At 44.6% G+C, this 19,280-nt stretch overlaps 1 protein-coding gene across 1 annotated transcript in view; it reads left to right on the top strand.

Annotated features, from left to right (window-relative positions):
* Positions 1-782: 782 nt before the first annotated feature.
* The window catches only part of LOC133356694 (contactin-2-like), a 250,453-nt gene continuing 231,955 nt past the window's right edge, over positions 783-19,280 (top strand). The window contains exons 1-3 of the mRNA XM_061574335.1: positions 783-800; positions 1,275-1,428; positions 8,146-8,272. Of these exons, the coding sequence (XP_061430319.1) occupies positions 783-800; positions 1,275-1,428; positions 8,146-8,272 (299 nt within the window). The remainder of the gene's footprint in view (positions 801-1,274; positions 1,429-8,145; positions 8,273-19,280) is intronic.

Genomic DNA, 19,280 nt, shown 5'->3' with positions numbered 1-19,280 from the left:
GTACATGTAGAGTAACATGGATGTCTTCATCAATGTACATGTAGAGTAACATGGATGTCTTCATCAATGTACATGTAGAGTGACATGGATGTCTTCATCAATGTACATGTAGAGTACATGGATGTCTTCTTCATACATGTAGAGTAACATGGATGTCTTCATCAATGTACATGTAGAGTGACATGGATGTCTTCATCAATGTACATGTAGAGAGTAACATGGATGTCTTCATCAATGTACATGTAGAGTGACATGGATGTCTTCATCAATGTAGAGTGACATGGATGTCTTCATCAATGTACATGTAGAGTGACATGGATGTCTTCATCAATGTATATGTAGAGTGACATGGATGTCATCAATGTATGTAGAGTGACATGGGTGTCATCATCAATATACATGTAGAGTGACATGGATGTCTTCATCAATGTACATGTAGAGTGACATGGATGTCTTCATCAATATACATGTAGAGTGACATGGATGTCTTCATCAATGTACATGTAGAGTGACATGGGTGTCATCATCAATGTACATGTAGAGTTACATGGGGTCTTCATCAATGTACATGTAGAGTAACATGGATGTCTTCATCAATGTACATGTAGAGTGACATGGATGTCTTCATCAATGTACATGTAGAGTGACATGGATGTCTTCATCAATGTACATGTAGAGTGACATGGGTGTTCATCAACGTACATGTAGAGTAACATGGGTGTCATCATCAATATACATGTAGAGTAACATGGGTGTCTTCATCAATGTACATGTAGAGTAACATGGATGTCTTCATCAACGTACATGTGGAGTAACATGGGTGTCTTCATCAACGTACATGTGGAGTAACATGGATGTCTTCATCAATGTACATGTAGAGTGACATGGGTGTCTTCATCAATGTACATGTAGAGTAACATGGATGTCTTCATCAACGTACATGTGGAGTAACATGGATGTCTTCATCAATGTACATGTAGAGTAACATGGGTGTCTTCATCAATGTACATGTAGAGTAACATGGATGTCTTCATCAACGTACATGTGGAGTAACATGGGTGTCTTCATCAATGTACATGTAGAGTAACATGAGTGTCTTCATCAATGTACATGTAGAGTAACATGGATGTCTTCAATGTACATGTAGAGTGACATGGATGTCTTCATAACATGTCATGGATGTCTTCAATGTACGTGTAGAGTGACATGGTGTCTTCATCAATGTACATGTAGAGTAACATGGATGTCTTCTTCCCCGGCAGTGAGAGTGGCAGGGGAGAGTGCCGCTGGGCACAGTCGGCGCGTGCACCGCAACCACCAAGCCAGCCACCTCGGCGTCCCACCACTCGCACCCCCACGGGCATCGCGCCTCTCGGCCACAGCAACACCACTCGTCTCCCTGCGACAACGGCACGGGACACCCCACCGGTGAGAGGGCCCACCCTCCCACGCACGCACAGGGACAGAACGCAACGCGGCCAGCAACTAAGAGCACGGTCGCGTTTATAAGAATGTTATAAGGACGTGAGAGAAGGGACTAAGGGAGGGAATTCTAAAGTGGAGCAGTGCAAAGGTAGTGGCTGAAACCCAAATTTCACGCGATGGGTTTTTGTGCAGTCATTTATTTTATGTTTATGTACGTATGTGTATCTGTATGTGTGTCCGTATGTATGTGTGTCCTTTTGTATGTATGTGTATATCTATGCATGTGTATGGAGAGCGGTAGTGTAGTGGTTAGCGCGCTTACGCTTAACCGGTCATGAGTCTCCCCTAGGTCGACTCAGCCTCAAATTAGTACCAGGTGTAGTGTGTAAACATCACCACTGGGGAGACAAAGGCGGCCGGGTGTGGTGTTGGCCATCCACCCCCTTATGTGTCGTGCTGGCTTTAGAGGTGCTCGCTAACAGCACTTGCCCCAACAGTCTGGTCAGGCTATACAGGGGATCTTTGTCTTTGTATGTTTCTATAAAGTGCATGTATGTGTATGTATGTGTATCTGTATGTATGTGCGACAGCGATGTCCTCTGGCTCCCACATTATTTAACATCTTTTTCGACCACGTAGTTCGTGAAGCCTTTGATAGCTGTACCAGACGAATTTACATCTATTACAGATACAATGTGAGGCTGATTAATGCCCGGATGCGGTCAAGGGATGGCTCCCTATTGGTCAATCACGTTTTGTATACCGATGATCTGGTAATTGCCGCTCACTCAGAGGAGGAGTTGGAGGCGCTGCTGCTGAAACTGGAGCGTGCCACTAAGAGGTGGGGCCTTACCATCAGCACCACCAAAACTAAGCACCATCGGGCACTCCACTCCCACAACTCCCAATTGGTGATGGGGGCAGTTGCAGAGAGAGTGGAGAGTTTCCCATACCTGGGCAGTGTGCTCATGACCGGCTCCGGTTTGACAGCAGAGGTCTCACTCAAAATCAGTTGAGCGGCACTATATTTTCGTCGGTTGCGTAACGCTGTGTGGAAGCTATTTGGTCTGTCGCTCCACAGGAAGCTTAAAGTTTTCTCGGCCACGGTCATTCCCTCCCTTCTCTATGCTTGAGAAATATGAACTCTCCCTAATGGAGCATCTTCGCCGATTGGAAACATTTAGGCTGGCCTGCCTACGATCCATCCTGGGTTTAACCAGGCTGGATTGTGTGAGGAGCTCACAAATCCTTGAAAGATCTGGGCAAAGTCCCATCGGTGAGCTCCTCCGGCAGGCAAGGCTGCATTGGCTGGGTCATGTAGCCCGCATGCCCAGTCACTGCATGCCTAAACAGCTTTTGTTCAGCAGGATAGAGGGGGCTAAAATGGCGCGGTATGGGCTAGAGAAGAGATGGAGTGATGTGGTACAGGAGGATGTGGAGTTGAGTGGACTTGCTGATGACTGGTACCAGCGGTGTCAAGATCGGCCTCTGTGGAGGAGGCTCGTGAAAGACGCTGCTGGGCAGTTGGAGGCAATCGCCCTCCAACAACAACGGAGGGCGGAGGAGCGACGCTCACAACAATGAGCAGAGCGCCGGGTGGCTAAAGCACAGCAAGTTGGCACAGTAGGGGCCACAGGTGGTGCATCAGCCAGTCATCTCGGTCAGTCGGCACGTGGGTCTGCCCCGTGACCTCCTGCCAGTGGGCGTTCGACACTTCATGTGGCCTCAAGGTGCACATAGCCTGGCACAAGCGTCATGGTGACGTCACCGCCACTTAGTGGCGAATGGCGGTTGTTGTTGTCTGTATGTCTGTATGTATGTATGTGTAAAAATGCATCTGGTCTGGCACAGGTGCCGTGGTGACATCACCGTCACTTTGTGGCAAATGGTTAGTATTGCTATTGATATGTATGTATGTGTATGTTCGTATGTTGAACTTCTTTTGCATCGTACGTAGCCAACCATGATTATCGGAGGTGCGGGGGAAGGATAACAAACTAAACACAAAAAGCAGTTAATTGATGCCCAAGCTGAGACCATCAGCTCACTCACTACACTTGAGAAAGTGGTTAATTCACTGAGGCTGTACGGTTTAAAACTCAGGAGGTCAGAGGTTATGGCTCTGTACTCAGAAAAGTGCAGTGGCTCTCATTGTCAGCTGCCAACTTAGGGTCATGCCAGTATTTATGGAGAAATCTGTAAAAAAGTAATAAAACAAAAACATTTATTCCACGTAACCGTACGAAAGGTTAAAACAAAGGAAATGTATATTCTTTGGGTCTTTCGGTAAAGCCATGTAGATAGAAAAATAATAAAAATATCACGATGTTTCGATCGCAACACAAGCAATCGTCATCAGGTGAAAATATATATATATCATTAGACCCAAAGAATATTAATTCCTGCAGTCACGAAACCTTTAAGTCAAGATAGGAAATGTAAAAAGCAGAGAGCAAGACAGGTAATATACAGAGAGTGGGACCCACTTTAATGTGGCTGGAGTTATCAGCAAGTGTGAAAACCCACTCATATTCACGCTTGGTATTTTAGTTCCAAATGTGATTTGAATTGGTGCCACAATTCCAAATCCAGCACCTAAAATAGAGGGCATGCAGTCATGCTTTGAACAGGGTTTGCGCACACACTCCATGGTGTATGATTGTGTTGGGATCCTGGACAGGCACAGGCATTCTGGCAATCCAGAATGGATATGAAACACATTTTATGAAGAAATATTGGTGGACATTATTTGTGCAAATATATGTATTCTTATTAGACACATATACACACATATATACATAAAGGTGAGTGTGAACCGTGCTATGAACCCTGTGACCTATGAACCCTGCGAGTTCAATTTCTGGTGAAGACTAAAACAAAGTTTGGGGAGGCTGTCATCCTGCAGCGGATGGACAGTAATTGATTAAAAAAAGTGTGTCCACTGAAACGATCAAGGGGTGGTACCTTTCTTTGTTGGTGGCCCTGTGGCAGAAGTAGTGGAGATTCTTCATTAAAATGACAAGACCAGTCTCTCCATAAAACAATAACTGTTGTGACTTGATTTTCAGAAAAGTGGTGCGAATTTTATTGTCTTTGGAGAAATGGTGGGCTAAGTCGACCGATGAGAGTGTTTTGTGCCCTCTTATACCATACATTCCGTTTACTTCTGAAGTTGCAATGTACAGATCATTAGTGTTGGTCTGATGCAGTAAATAGGATCTTTTAATGAAGCCCTTGTGGTATGGGCACTGACTCCCAGGGTCATATCGGTGTGGTGAGTAACTCCACTTTTGATAGGGTGAGGAGAGGGGAGCAATTCCCACGTCAGTCTACCGTGGCACCCGACTAAATTAACAGTCGCTGAAGACCAATGTAGTTATCTCACATGGCACTGAGGTACTTTAAATAGTGAAAGGATTAAGTTTCACAGAAGCCCATTAATTTCTGTCAACAGTTTCCAAATACCATTGTGGAACTATATTCATGGGAGTGAGCCATTGTGTGTTTGTGCTTTAGTCTGAAATTCATATTTAAACGCTGCATATTACCTGCAGGTTGTAAAAATGGAAAACATGTTTTTTTTTATCTATAATAGTCGATGTCTTCCGCAGAGCAGAGCTAATGAAATGTAATGGTCTGTCACCTAGTTAAACAAAATGCATTCAATTTAATTCTAATGGAAAAAAACTTGCAGATTTCAGAAAACAACAGTTTTAGCATTCGGCAATAATCTACAACTGCTTTTGACAACCTAAAGTGCAAAATAACGATTGCATAGTGCATGGCTTATAAACGCACACAAGATAACATGGCTGGTGAAACCAACCCCCTTTGTTCACCCACTGCTAATGCTGTCCAAGCCCCAACGATGTAACACAGCCAGTGCAGCAATTGGCTTTGGTAGCGATTATAGATGAGGGAGGATCAACGTGAATCCTGGAATGGACATGATACCCATTCATTCTTTTGTCTTTGATTATTCCAAAAAATACCAGCAGCGGTTGAAAGTTTGAATGTCATCTTCATCATTATCATCAGCAGCAACCATGATCAATCCGATGCTAGAAGAAGACCTCCCGAAGCCATCACCACCCCTCACAGTCCCATATTGCAGCGCTCCACCCAGCACCTGCACACAAGTCAAGCTCATGGCTCCATCTCCACGGTGGACGTCCTCTCAGGAACATTCCCTGCTCAGCCACTCTTCTCTCCCACTGGCGATCGTGCCTTCTGGGAATGGGTCTAGGGATGGCGTTTAATGTTTTTGGCAGTCACTTGGGTCATTTAAGCTGAGTGTGTTTTCTATCGCTCGGTGTAAACCCATGCACACATCTCTCCATTCTTATTTCCTCACTTTTAAGCGTTTTATTCCGTATTCTTTGTCAATGTTCATGTTTCTGATCGAGATGTCAAAGCAGCTATAACACATTGATTAACACATTTTGCTTTTGCACACTTCCCATCTTACATCGATATTAATTGAATTAACGTCCCCCAGCTGAGCCCGGCCATCACCAAAAAAACATGGAATGTTCCCCATTGGCTCAGGGCCACCACCAAACGGGAGGAGCAAGACTCCAATGCTTGAGCTGTGAGAATTATCCAAGTGATCCAGACATAAATCTGAATGTAGCTTTCTTCCCAGACATTACTGGTTGGCACTTCTGTTTCAGTGCAAAACGCCAGTAGAATGCCCACAAGCATGAAATGCCAATGGATGATAGGGTTCAATAATGGATCATCGTGTGTTTTGTTGTTGATGGATAGGGTCAAACCCAGGATAAACATTTGATTTAAGAAAAAACATGATCTTTACCTTTGAAAATACAAACATGTTACAACTCACCAAAAACATTGTCTGGTCTTGTAATAATACCCATCACTGCCTCACACCCCAATAATAATAAATAATGCGATTTACAAAGCACACAATATTTCACGGAAATAAATGACCACGACTCAGAGGTGTGGAGCCACTCGAAAGCCAGGCATGTCTCTTGAAAGTCGGTGTGGATTGAGTGGATAGGGATGATGGCCACGTTCCAGACTGAGGGGACTAGCGTGGATAAATAACGCCTAAGCGTATTCTTATGTTTTTCGGTAAAGTCACGTAGGTAAAAAATAAAAATTAATAAAAGTAAAATAAAAATAAAAATAAAAATCTATTAAAATTAAAATTAATGAAAGTAATTTTAATTTTGTACCTATGTGACTTTACCGAAAAAACCTAAGAATATGAATCCTTGCAGTCACGAAAGCTTCAAATCTAGAATTAACGCCTAAGCGGTCTCCATGTGTAGAGAGCAGGAACTCGGGAGTTGCGCTGCCGTTGTGGAGGAGGATGAGAGTTCCATTGTGAGCTGTAGCGCTGTGCGACAGCGGCGAGGAGAGATACGGGGGACAGCTGAGAGTAGAGGCCCGGTGGTGGTGCAGGCAGGAGAAGGGGGGACCTTGTAGCTGAACCTGCTGGCGATGGTGAAGGGAGGTGAAGGAATCTAACCGAGAGTGATCGGCACCAAGGACAATGATTGTAATTAGTTGCTAATTTATTCAAGAAAGATACACCTCAGTAAAAAGACAAAGTTTAACACCTGGACATGGCTGACACCAGATCACATTTGAACCTGTCCAAGGGCTGCCCTTCACCATCCTGCACTGCCCAACATGAAGTGAAGCAAGCACCAAGACTGCCTGCATGAGAGGAGGCCGTCGTCCAGCAATGGATTGACAGAGGGATATAAGTCATTATTAGGTAAAAATCTCATTCTTAATACCACCCGATTTTAAATGGCTTAGTGCTGCTCTGAGGAAGAGTTCAGAATTCTGCTATGGAGATTGAATAAAATATTCAGAATGGGGGTTTTAAGTCGCATGCCTCTTCATCATTCATAGGAAAATTGCATTAACGTCAGCCTGCCTTTATTAAATTTCCACAAAAATATTTTTGTGAGAAAAAGTAACATCCAAGGTGTGTAACACTGCTTTTAATTAAATGATATGGTGTTATTCTGCAGATTGTCGATTCAAAGAATGCATTTGTAGTTTAAAATAAGAACAAACACATTGCAATTACCATTAGAAACATTTATGGGAGCATATATTTATTCCTTTTCACTCCTCACAAGGCTATGTGCACTCGTCCAATTCCTCACTGAATGTAATGATAAACTGAAAAATAGTCATTCCATTGCCTGCTGCATATAAATCACAAAAGGCTAACATTAACATCCGCATTACAATATTATAAATTAACTCTTGCAATGGTTTGATAAAAAATGAAGTTTGGTGGTCGGGTAGGTTTGTTGTAATCCTGTGCTTTGGAGCCAGGGTTTGTAGATGTGCAGATGCCATTGTGTGTGTGTGTGACTCACAACATGCAGGTCTGTGAGGTGGCCTCCTATGTCGGCTTCCTCGCTAGTTGCCTTCTGGAGCATTCTGAAAAAGATTCTTGAAATCCATTGAACCTCAACTGGCAATATAAAGGCCATGATTATACTACGACAATGTTTTTGTTTTACATGATATAACTACGGTGGTGCAGTGGTTGGTCGCAGTGTTTTGAGCCCGGTGATCTGAGTTCTAGACTAAGACTATGATTCAACTAAACATTTGGACAAAATTAACACTGCCTGCCCTCATCTAAATGACCTATCCACTGACAGTCACACTTTGACGCTTGTTCTGTCTGTCTCTGTCCCTTGCTCCATCCTGCCATGGCAGACAAGGGCCACCCCCTGGGTCCTGTGTTCCAAGAGCAGCCGGTGGACACGGAGTTTTTCGAGGAGCAGCCCGACAGGACCGTCACGCTGCACTGCTGCGCTCGAGCCAACCCGCCCGCCTCCTACAGGTGCCGTCACGGGGCAGCAGCGCCGCCTCACACACACAGCCATGCACGGCACGCGCACGGCGTGCACTACAACGTCAGCAGCTGCTGCTGCTGCTGCCATTCGGCACGAAGTGGTGACGTCAGCACAGAATTTGAGCCGGACTCTGCACTTTGAGGCAATGTGAAGTGTTTAAGGCTCTCCCGCAGGAGGTCATGGGGACAGACCCAGGTGCTATGGTTTGACTCAAGATGACTGGTAGAACCACCACCTGCACTTCCCATTGTGCGAGCTTCCTATGTTTAGTTTTAGCTGCCTGGAACTCCGCTCGTTGTTGTGAGCCCCACCCCTCTGTCCTCCATTATTGCTTGGGGTTAATTACCTCCAAACAGCCCAGTAGCATCCTCCACGAGCCTCCTCTACAGAGGCCAACCCTGATGCTACTAATCAGTCATCTGCAATTTAATTCATTTCCAAAGCCTCCCATAAACAAATCGGCCCGTTTTGTCTCGAGTCAGTGCCATGTCCATATCGCTCCCTCTGTCTGGCCAAAGAGAAGCTGCTTGGGCATGCGCACATAGAATGCATTGGCACATGTGGTGCATGTGAATTGATCAAGTGAGCAAAGATTGTACGTGTGCTCCACAAAAAAGTGCCAGTTAGGTGTGTGTGTTTAAAGCACATGGAAAACGTGGCATAGGGTTAACGCTGTCAAATGTAGAGCGTGAGCTTGAAATATTCCCGTCAATGAAAATAATGTTTCTTGTGTGACCTCACACACATGGGGAAAGAATGTATGGATGGAATATAATCATATTTGTTATCCTCAGATGATTTAATCTGCTATGCACTGTAGTGGATTATTCAAGGTGAAAACACGCATAAATCAAGTTATATTCTGGAGCTTCTTATAAAAATAAAATATGTTCTGTCTTTGGTCGACTGGACTTCTAGTCAAGCTCTTGATCGGTTTCAAACGTCTGGGTCTCAACAGCAATTAGGCCTAACAGCCTGGTAGCTTTACTGTGTCAGCACAATGTGTTTCAGCACTGTTCTGTAGCAACTTTGCAGCTCTCATCAATGTTCAGGGAATCTCTGTTGCAGCAAGCCTGCTTTTAACAGGAGGTGGCTATGGTCAGTAGATGTGTAAGTCACATGACTAGAATCAGCATGGAAGCCCATTTTACTGTATCACATTTCACCACCCATAGCACATGGAGACCAACTGTGATCATTAAGCAATCCTTTTTTACGCAGCTAGGATAGATATCAAAATATTTAGACATTGTAGAAATGACACACACAGCTCCGTTGGTGCAGTAGACCAGTTTCCATCAATAGGAACATAAGTTTTAATTCAAGCCTGGACGACTCATGGGTCAATGCAATCCACACCTGTGCTTGTAGATGCTTGTTTGTGATAATATCAGGCGAGGCTGTCCGGTATAATCTCTTTGATAGGTCACAACCTGCTGATGAGCCTGGGACAGATCAAAACCAATTAAACAATTGCTATTTGCTAACATTGGTTTGCAATGCCTATTAGTCAAAGGAATAATAGTTTTTTTTTTATTTTTGTGATGATTCTGACAACTCACATTTTGTTTATTATTTTACAATTATTATATAATCTCTAGATGTGTGCAAGGTATCCAACATTTTCCATGAATACTGTTGTAACCATTACATGCTTTTAGGCTGGCCTAAAGTACCAATGTAACTTAGTACTTGTAAGTTGTTTTAACATGCATACTTTACATATTTCTACCTTTCATCAGCCTCATCATCTTTATGTTTGCAATGTCTCTATCATTAATTACAGTTCTCAAAGCACAGACAATATTTCACAAGTAAAACCATCAAAGGCAGGCACAACACACAGAAACATTACATATGCAGTACTTAATATTATGAAAACTACATTAAGGAATTCATAAGCATGAAGGAAAACAACTCATCCCGATTCTTCAATATCAACGATGGCAACCGAGTTATGCTTCCAAAGTCGATCGCTATAAATGCTGTTTCTCGTTCCTTTCGGCAAGGTCAGCACATCCTGATATTTGTTGTTTAACTTCAGTTTATTTTGGAATAGGTTTATTTTTGTTATGATTTTGATTGTTTTCCTATGAAAGGCTCTTTGAACATCAATACTCAATCAAGACTCATTCCAGGAGAGTCCTGCCATGTTTTCATAGTAGGCGGGCAATCGTGTGTAATCCCGACTGAGTAATTGCAGGTATTTTTTAGCATGTTTGGCCAATACCAGTGACATCGTTTGTTTAGCTATGGGAGGATATTGGAGAAATCCATTCAGAGGAAGTTGAGAATATAAAAACGTCCAAGTCAGGAATCGAACCCAGGTCTTTCTTGTTTTGAGGCACGAGTATCACTACTGCTCCACCCTGCCACCCTCCCAGTGCTAAAGCAACGGCAGTGTGTCACATCTCGGGAATATACCTCGTGTTGGCGCATGGGCGCTTGAAAGCTGATTATAATTATACGTTTTGGAGAAAACACTGATAGAATACAATGTGGATTATAGAGATGATAAATGCAACCACATTTGAATGTACTGTACAAAATAATGGGACATATGCATCATGAGAATAGAGGGATATATTACACTACCCTGGTTTCTTTTTAGAAGAGACGGTCACTCAAATGCAGCTGAGATGAGAAGGTTTTAAGCGTGGACTTTAACAGGGGCAGGGAATTGACAACACAGATGGCTAGGGGAGAAAGAGCAATCTCCCACAGATGAAAGGTTGATTGGAGGCTTTGACAGAAGGCCTTGGTTGCTCGAGTGGCGAGCGCATGAAAGGGGGTAGATTGAGATGAGAGCGGAGAGCTCGGCAGGGGCGAGTCCATTGAGGGTCTTGGAGACGGTGAGGGCAGCCTTGTTGACGTGGAGCTGAATCGGGAGCGAGTGCAGAGATTTGAGTATCGGGGGGTTGGGGGCGGGGCGGTCTCCTTTATGGGTGCAGCAGGTGAGACGTGAAGCACCTTGAAGCAGGCTTTCGGGGGTGACTCTGCATATTCCCATTGGACTTTCCCTGGAGCCATGCTGCCTCACAGCCCAAATCATTCCAGGCACCAGCCAATTGAAGTCAGGATTATGGTTAGACCAGAAGTGAGACCCCCTCTCTCCACCGGGTCTTTTAGGCTACTATTCAATGCTGGCCAAACGTCTTAGAAGAGGTGGCAGTACCCACACTTTACTCCACCGCATGTGACCTGCTGATCACCTAATTAGTGTACCGTATACACTGCTGAGTGGAGAGGTGGGGAGCAGGGGGGCGGAGGGGTTAAGAAACTTGCCCCATTGTTTCAACGGTCGTGCTGGTGAAACCTCTGGTTTGCAAGTGATTGTTATAACCATTTACATCGAGGAAGAATCTTTCGCTTAAATTGAAACCAAATGAATTAGTTCACACAACACAGCAGCAAATTACTTATTCTGTGAATACTTCTCTACATGATGGCAACTCGGCAGTATTTTTAAATATGCCATTTAATAGAATAGGGAATACATCATTAGACCTCCTTTTCCAGTACCAAAATATAATAATAGGGGGTTTCCCCTTTTTTCTGGCAACAAAACTGAAACCTTTTTACAAGGATTCATGTGTGCATAAACCACAATACTTGTGGTCAGAATGCAAACATAAACGTACTCTGATAAAATATGCATTGTCCTTGAAACTGATTGGTCCACACCAGAGACAGCTTTCTTTTGAGCCTCGTCTCAATTGGTGCTCGACCAGATGACGCCAAAAGGCGTACAGCTCAAAGACAATGCACTATCAAAGTAACGAGGGCTCGGGGTAAGCATCTACATCATTAGACCTCCTTTGCCAGTACCAAAAGTTGTCTGGTGTGGACCAATCAGTTTCAAGGGCAATGCATATATTATCAGAATGTGTTTTTTGCATTTTGACTGCAAGTATTGTGGTTAATGCAGACATGATTCCTTGTAAAAAGGTTTCAGTTTTATTGTCAGAAAAAAGGGGAAAAACCCTATTAGAATAGGGAATGTCCAGACATCCCACATGCCGTTGTTTCCCAATGCACTCCTGGATTAAGGCCATTTCTCAAGACGAGTGTTTTGGGTTTATTTTTAAATCGGTAGAAATAAAACTTACTTTGTTTCAACTTGTATATTCATATACTCACGCGTTGCCTCTAACATACTTTTGGGGTAAGGGCTGTGAGTGGGCGCCTACCAAGGCCTACACGGATTAGGAGTAGCTGGTGTGGCCAGAACCACTCCCACCCTGCCCTTTGCCTCCCCAGCGCTAGTGATTACCACTCCGGTTGAATTACTTTCTGACAGAGGCTTGGGACAGGCCCCAAAAACTATTTTATCTGGTTGTTGTTGATGAACAGGTATTGAACATCAGGTTCATAAAACTGTTTTGTAGTGGATATTACATTGTTCTTTAGATTCACTCACAGAAAAGATAAATATCATTGAAATAGCTTTACAGATTGTTGAGGCAAGTGCTGTTTGTGAGTTTCTCGTAAGACTGGCATGGCACATGTGGGGATGGTGTGGCCAAAGCCTAACCACATTAATCCCCCCATTGCTGATGTTTACACATTGCATCAGGTATTCATTTAAGACTGAGTCCATCCAAGAGAGCCCAAAGACTGATCCTTACATCATTCACCACTTGATGTTAGCAATGGCTTGGAATCAAACTTATAATTGCCAGGTTCACAGTGCGGTACACCAACCACTATCACCGCTCCCGAGCCACACGCTTGTACGCACACACATCTACGCGCGCACACGCATATTAAGGAGGAGGCTATTGGCTTCCATCCCTTTTTCATAATTAGATCTTTGCTGAATCAGTCAGACAAGCAATGTTCATAAATGCAGAAAATTTACTTTTTGCTGGGCTCACTGATGCAGTTCAGGACGTTGTGCTCATCGGGATTTTTTGGCAGAGAGTCGCCGCACGTTGTTGCACAGACAAAACGGTTGGCCAATCTCTCCGTCCTTTTGAAGGACACATGCACACATGGTATAATCATCATCAGGTATGAGTGTTTGCCAAAAGTCTGTCACTCAAAGCACGAATGGGTACACCAGTGCAAGAAAATGAAATCAAAACACAAATATACGCATTAAGACTGCTTTTCATGAGTGCTGTTAGCGAGCACCTATTAAGTGTGGTATAGCAGGGGTCCCCAACCCGCGGGCCGCAGACCGGTACCGGTCCATGGCCTGTTAGGAACCGGGTCGCACAGCAGGAGGTGAGCGGTGAGTCCGTGCTTGGCCCTCCCATTATTATATTTACCACTTCTGTCCGCGCCTCTTTTCCGCACTGCGCACTTGTCTCAGTCACCGTTTTGGGAAGCCCACAAGCCAACCGGAGCCAAAATGAGTAAAAAAACAAACGTCGTTGGAGAGCTTCTTGGAAAAGGGGGAAAGACCCAAAGATGACCCCCCCCCCCCCCCCCGGTCCGTGAAAAAAATAGTCTTCCACGAAACCGGTCCCTGGTGCCAAAAAGGTTGGGGACCGCTGTGGTATAGGACACGACGGGATGGCGTGGCCAGCACCATGCCTGGCCGCGTTTGTCTCCCCAGTGCTGATGTTTACACACTGCATCGGATATTCATTTTAATGAGTCAATAGAGGAGAGGCCCAGGACAGATTCAAACCCCACCTGCCCACTTTTGTGAGTGCATCATAGCATGACATGATTTCAAGAAGGGTCTACCGAGACACTTGGTGACCTGGCAGCAATACCTTGTGAGCCCAGCCTACTTTACATCGCCACGCCCACTCAAGCACTATCGCCGACCCACACAGCGAGTGGATTCGCTCTCTCTGACATTGGCCCTGTCGCCTCCTCGACGAGCTCCACCCACTGCTCAGGTAGCCCCGCCCTTTGGCCATACCATCAGTCGAGCGTGAGACCGGGATATTTTAAACTGGGAAATAAAATTCCGACTTTTTCATAAATTCTTCAGGACACGGGAAAACCTGGTTTGACCAGGATGTTTGGGAGCTTTAGTATCGCGTGAAAGGCATTCACTAAGAAAAAATCAACCACCTATAAATGTTGGCGTCGCTTGTAAAGACTGTAATGGGGCCACTAACACACGCGTCTGTCATTGTCTCCTCAGTGCAGATACATCACACCAGGGTTACTAAAACTATAGCACAGTGCGCTAATGCTACAGCAGCTCCCCCAGCACATAGAGTTACAGTGACGAACACCCACAGATAGCCTCAACAGACTGTTGGGGCATGTGCTGTTAGAGAGCATCTATGAAGGCCGCCATGGCAAAACGAGGGGGTGAGTGGCCAATGCCACGCCCAGGTGCCTTTATCTCCCCAGTGCTGATGTTTACAGATTGCACTAGGTATTCATTTAAGGTGAGTTAACCTACATGAGGCTCAAGCCAATTTCGCATATCGCTTCCCACTGGTGCGCACGACCGTACTGGGTTTGTCGCGCAGTGCACAAACCACTCTATCATTGTTCTCCATGTGGGGACACGCAGGCAAAATGTTATTTGAATAAGTAATAACGTTAGATGTTTATTCAGGTATTTTCATAAAAATGTATCCACTTTAATATAGTGTGTGTGCACATGGTGCTGTGCAGAAGGAAGGTTCACACAGGCCCAGTGACATCTCCATGATAAAGGAAGGAATTAACGACGCGTCCGAGTGATTCAGTGGCCAGGGCGCTGAACCGGTTCTTCTGAGATCCTGGGCTCGAATCCAGGTTTTAGCAAGTTGGCGGTCTTAGTCTGGTTACTGATGACTGCACATAGAAGATTTATCACATTACGTTTGGATTTCACTTGATGTGGATAATTTTCCAGCTCTGAGAGTTATTCCATAAATGTGTCTGTAGCAGGGTGTGTGGTAGAAACTGTTACTTAAAGGAATCTCAGAAACAGTTCTGTGATACTGCTTTCCACGGACCATTCTCTAACATGGGGCGACACACCGTTCGGGAAGATTTCCAAATGGCTACTTTGATTTATGACATCAACCGAACAATTGGAACACAACTGGGAAGAAGGCTGAAAAAAAGTTTAAGCGTGGCACTTTAATATCCACTGTCATCCAATCACAGGCCACTCTTCAACGTGTGAACTTCATAACAAGAAGTGATCCGTGGCTCTCAGAGAGAGCCCTTGCCCTTTAAGCGCTGACTCCGGGGCTTTTCGCCGTGAGAGGCGGCCCGCCGCGCTGAGATCGCCCGAAGGCGCCGTACCCCCACCGTGCGTGCGCTCGTGCTGCTGCCAACTCCAAATGACCTCCCAAAGTGACCCCTCTCTTACTTTTTGACATCTCTTTGTTGGCACTGTAATGCGCAGCGAGAAAGCTTGGAGAGATGAATAATAATGCAATGGCTATGGATTTTAACTCGTTTTGGCCCCACTTAGCTGAGCGGTTGGTGTTCCAGATAGCACAAAATAAATACCTCAATACAGTACAAGTGTAGTCTGCGATGATGTTTTTTGGTCTGGAGGAAGGAAACGTGGAAAGTAAAGTTCACGTTTTTTTATTAAGTTTCCCATGCGTTTGTCAGTCGCCATCTTCTCTAAGACATGAAGGGAGATGCAGCAGTAATTTGGGAGCAATCACGATCAACATTGGCTGGGTGGCACCGTGGTTAGAGTCTCCAACTCACAATCAGAGCTGGGCACCTTCAAAAAATGAGGTTGCTAAAGTAAGTACTGAGTTGTGAGAAGTCAGCAGTGGTTGCCATGGTGAGTCAACTTCCCATTGCTCAGCACCATGAGAACTGGCCGACGCTCGTTTGCGCACGAGGCACTTTGTCCTTTGACTCTGAGACAAATTAAACTTCGATCACGGTTAAATGCAACCTCATGTACATTTGACTTGAGGGGGGAGCTGCAGTGCAGGGGTTGGCTCACTGCACTCTAAACCCGGCGAGCTGAGTTCAATTGAAGCCCGCAGCTGACATCAGTGGTGAGTAATGTCGGAACCAGTCCTTGCTCCCTCCTCTGCCAGCATGGTGAAGTATGGTGAAATACACCCCACGACTTAAATGCCATGGGGAGATCTTCCTCCAGCGGTGAATTATTGAGAGGTGGCTGTCAATGGTAATTTTCTACTATGATTCTCCACGATTTATTTGGCAGTATAGTTTTAATGAAACATTTGAATTATAATCATTGAAAGACTTGGCAATGTTGCTTGTAAATTGCATAATGTGCAAAGTTAGAGTGCTCCAGTATTATTACGACAACGCATTTATCAGGACATTTAATTTTCTTTGCTGTGTCGATAAATTTAATGAAACATTTGCCGAGAGTTTTTGTTTGTGCCAACGATGCCTCGGTTGCATGAAATATAACATTGTGTTGTTACTCTTCAACAAATCTGCAAGTACCTCTTCTTATCACTGACTGAATCAATTATTGGCATGAATATACAGTACATGTGTATTGATTCAAGGTCTGCTCAGCTTTTCAGGGATAATTAATTAGGCCCGACTTTGCGGGACTTGAACAGTGGTTGTTGAGACTGGCTCCCGTCACAGGAATGTGTCATTTGTTGCCTCCAATAGAGGTAAGCACTGCCTTACACTCACGTGAGCAGAGAGACACTGACTTTGACAAGATCACTTCTACTTGCAGAATGGTTCCTGTGGTCTGAATGAATGAGCTTTTACCTGATGATATAAATTGGCTTAATGATCGACTGACTGAAAAGTGTATTTGAGGATTTTCGTGCAGATGTGTTAGATGTAGCTTATTGCACATCCGCTATTTCCCCATACAGAAGTACGTGCACGAGTCAATAAGTTAAAAAGCAACAATTCTAGGAACAGCATAAGTTGCCTGGTGAATATACCTGATCATACATTGGAATAACGGTCACACCCCAGAGCATGTGCTCAAGTGTCAATAGAATGGGTGCCAAGCAGTGGCTCACCAACTAGAGAGACAGCTGCTGTGCTAGGCAATCAGAGAAGTTGTCCGCGCTGCATATTCCACGGCTGATGAGAACGCTCAGCTGAAAATAATGTGCCCACACCAAGATACAACTGTAAAGTGATGCACGCCGACGTGAAAGGTATAATATAGAATTTACACCAAACATAAAAGCCACAATTCCCAAACAAGATCGTGGGATTCCAAACCCAATCATGCCTGGTGTCAGCGAGTGGCCTTGCAAGGTCAACAGATTTTTACAGCCAAGATCACAGCAATATATTTAAGTGGCAGCAGTGTGACTCGCAGCTGCGAGAGACACCTTGCCAAGGGAGATGTTGTGAGTCCTCTATGGACATTGTTGGCTATGATCTCCCGATTGAGCACACCTTAGTTGTAATTCAGAAGTCGCCAGATCGATTCGATCTCCTAGCGTAGCAGTGGAAACAATGGCCAACTTTATTCAACATCTCCAACCCCGCCTCTTTCCATCAAGCAGTACCAATGCACCTCAGGTCGTTGTGTGGTGGAGTAATTGTGGCTAACGCCCACTGCTTCCAGGAAATCTTACCAACGTGGAAGAGTAGGCCCATATATTTTCTAGAGCTCCCTCCAGTCGAGGCTTTTTTGTCTTTCGGTTTATTTATTTACTCATAACCCTTGATGGCCAAGATTCGTGGAATCAGTGGAAAGCCTCTGTTGGGGGTCTCAACTGGGTACACATGCATATCTTGCTCACACCGATCTGTGCAATGCATGCTTGCATCTTTACCTTCAGCAATTGTCATTATTGAGGACCCTTGCCAAACACTGTGACCTACTATTTACATGGTATAAGGCAGCATTAATCGTGAAGGTGGGAAGTGGTGTGTGTTTTTATTGTGCGTGTACATCGCTGCCAAAGTAGTGACTTATATTTCTATTTTGAAGAAAATTTTGCTGCATGCAAGCCTACACGAATATTTTAGGCAACACTTGAACTATTCTGACATTAATCAATTCTACATCGTCATGATCATCATCATCTCATTTAACCACAATGGCCATGGGGCCACCACTGATGTCTCCTCAGGCGTCAGCGCTCTCCACGTTCGCCTGTCCCCCGCAGTCTCTGTCAGCTGCTGTGCCGGGTTATCAGTCCGTGTCATCACATTTGTCACTTAATTCATCTTGAGCTGTCCTCTTTCCTCCAAATTGTCCATCTGTCAAGTAATAAATGCCTCGATTATTTTCAAGTGAAAGCAACAGAAGAAAGTACTATTTGAACATGTTCTCACTGTAGTTTCACAATTTGGCGCAGGGCTTCTGATAGATTTAAGTACTGCACCATGCTCAAGTGGCTTTAAAACTATCGTGCTTTCAAAAAGTAGTTGATGTCCCAGTAAGCTCTTACTTGGCAATATAAATTGATGACTAAATGATGGACTGACTGACATTGCCTATCTTAGGATGTAATTGCGTGCTCGATGATGTGCGTGATGTAGTTGGTTGCAGATACTCTGTTTGACCTTCTAGGAGCCATGTGCACTTATTAAATATTAGAAGTAAATATCAATTGACACTTTGTATTGATTACCTGATGTGACAGTATTGATATAGGGTTGGGGCAGTGGCAACGTGGGGAGCACAACACGTTATAGTCTGACAAGCTGAGTTTAAAGCCCGACCACTGACATTTAAAACAAGCGAGAGTCCATTGCGTACAGATCTTGCACTGGATTTTGAGAAAACTGCAGGCACAAGGACACGGTTAATACAGTCGGCACAAATAGTAAACTAGCAAATATTCGTGTGCGTTCTTATATGTAAATGTTTTCTGTGTGCAATAATAAAAAAAACATAGCCACATTTTTTTAAACTCGCAAATATTTCTGCAAATAGTTTTTCAGTTGTAAATAAGTAAATACGCGATTTGTAACGCGCGCAATAATTCGTAGGGGCGAGTGATCGTGCGGGGCGGGGGGGGATTTCCAAGCCCAGCGAGTGTTGCGACAGAGCCGGGGGGCCTAGAGGTGGTGGGGGCCTCGGGGTGGTGGGGGCTTCGGGGTGGTGGGGGCCTCGGGGCGGTGGGGGCCTCGGGGCGGTGGGGGCTT

The sequence above is a fragment of the Lethenteron reissneri genome, chromosome 55, assembly GCF_015708825.2.
Source record: "Lethenteron reissneri isolate LAM-NWPU_2019-01 chromosome 55, ASM1570882v1, whole genome shotgun sequence".
Taxonomy (NCBI): Eukaryota; Metazoa; Chordata; class Hyperoartia; order Petromyzontiformes; family Petromyzontidae; genus Lethenteron; species Lethenteron reissneri.
This window is presented reverse-complemented; position numbering and strand designations above follow the sequence as displayed.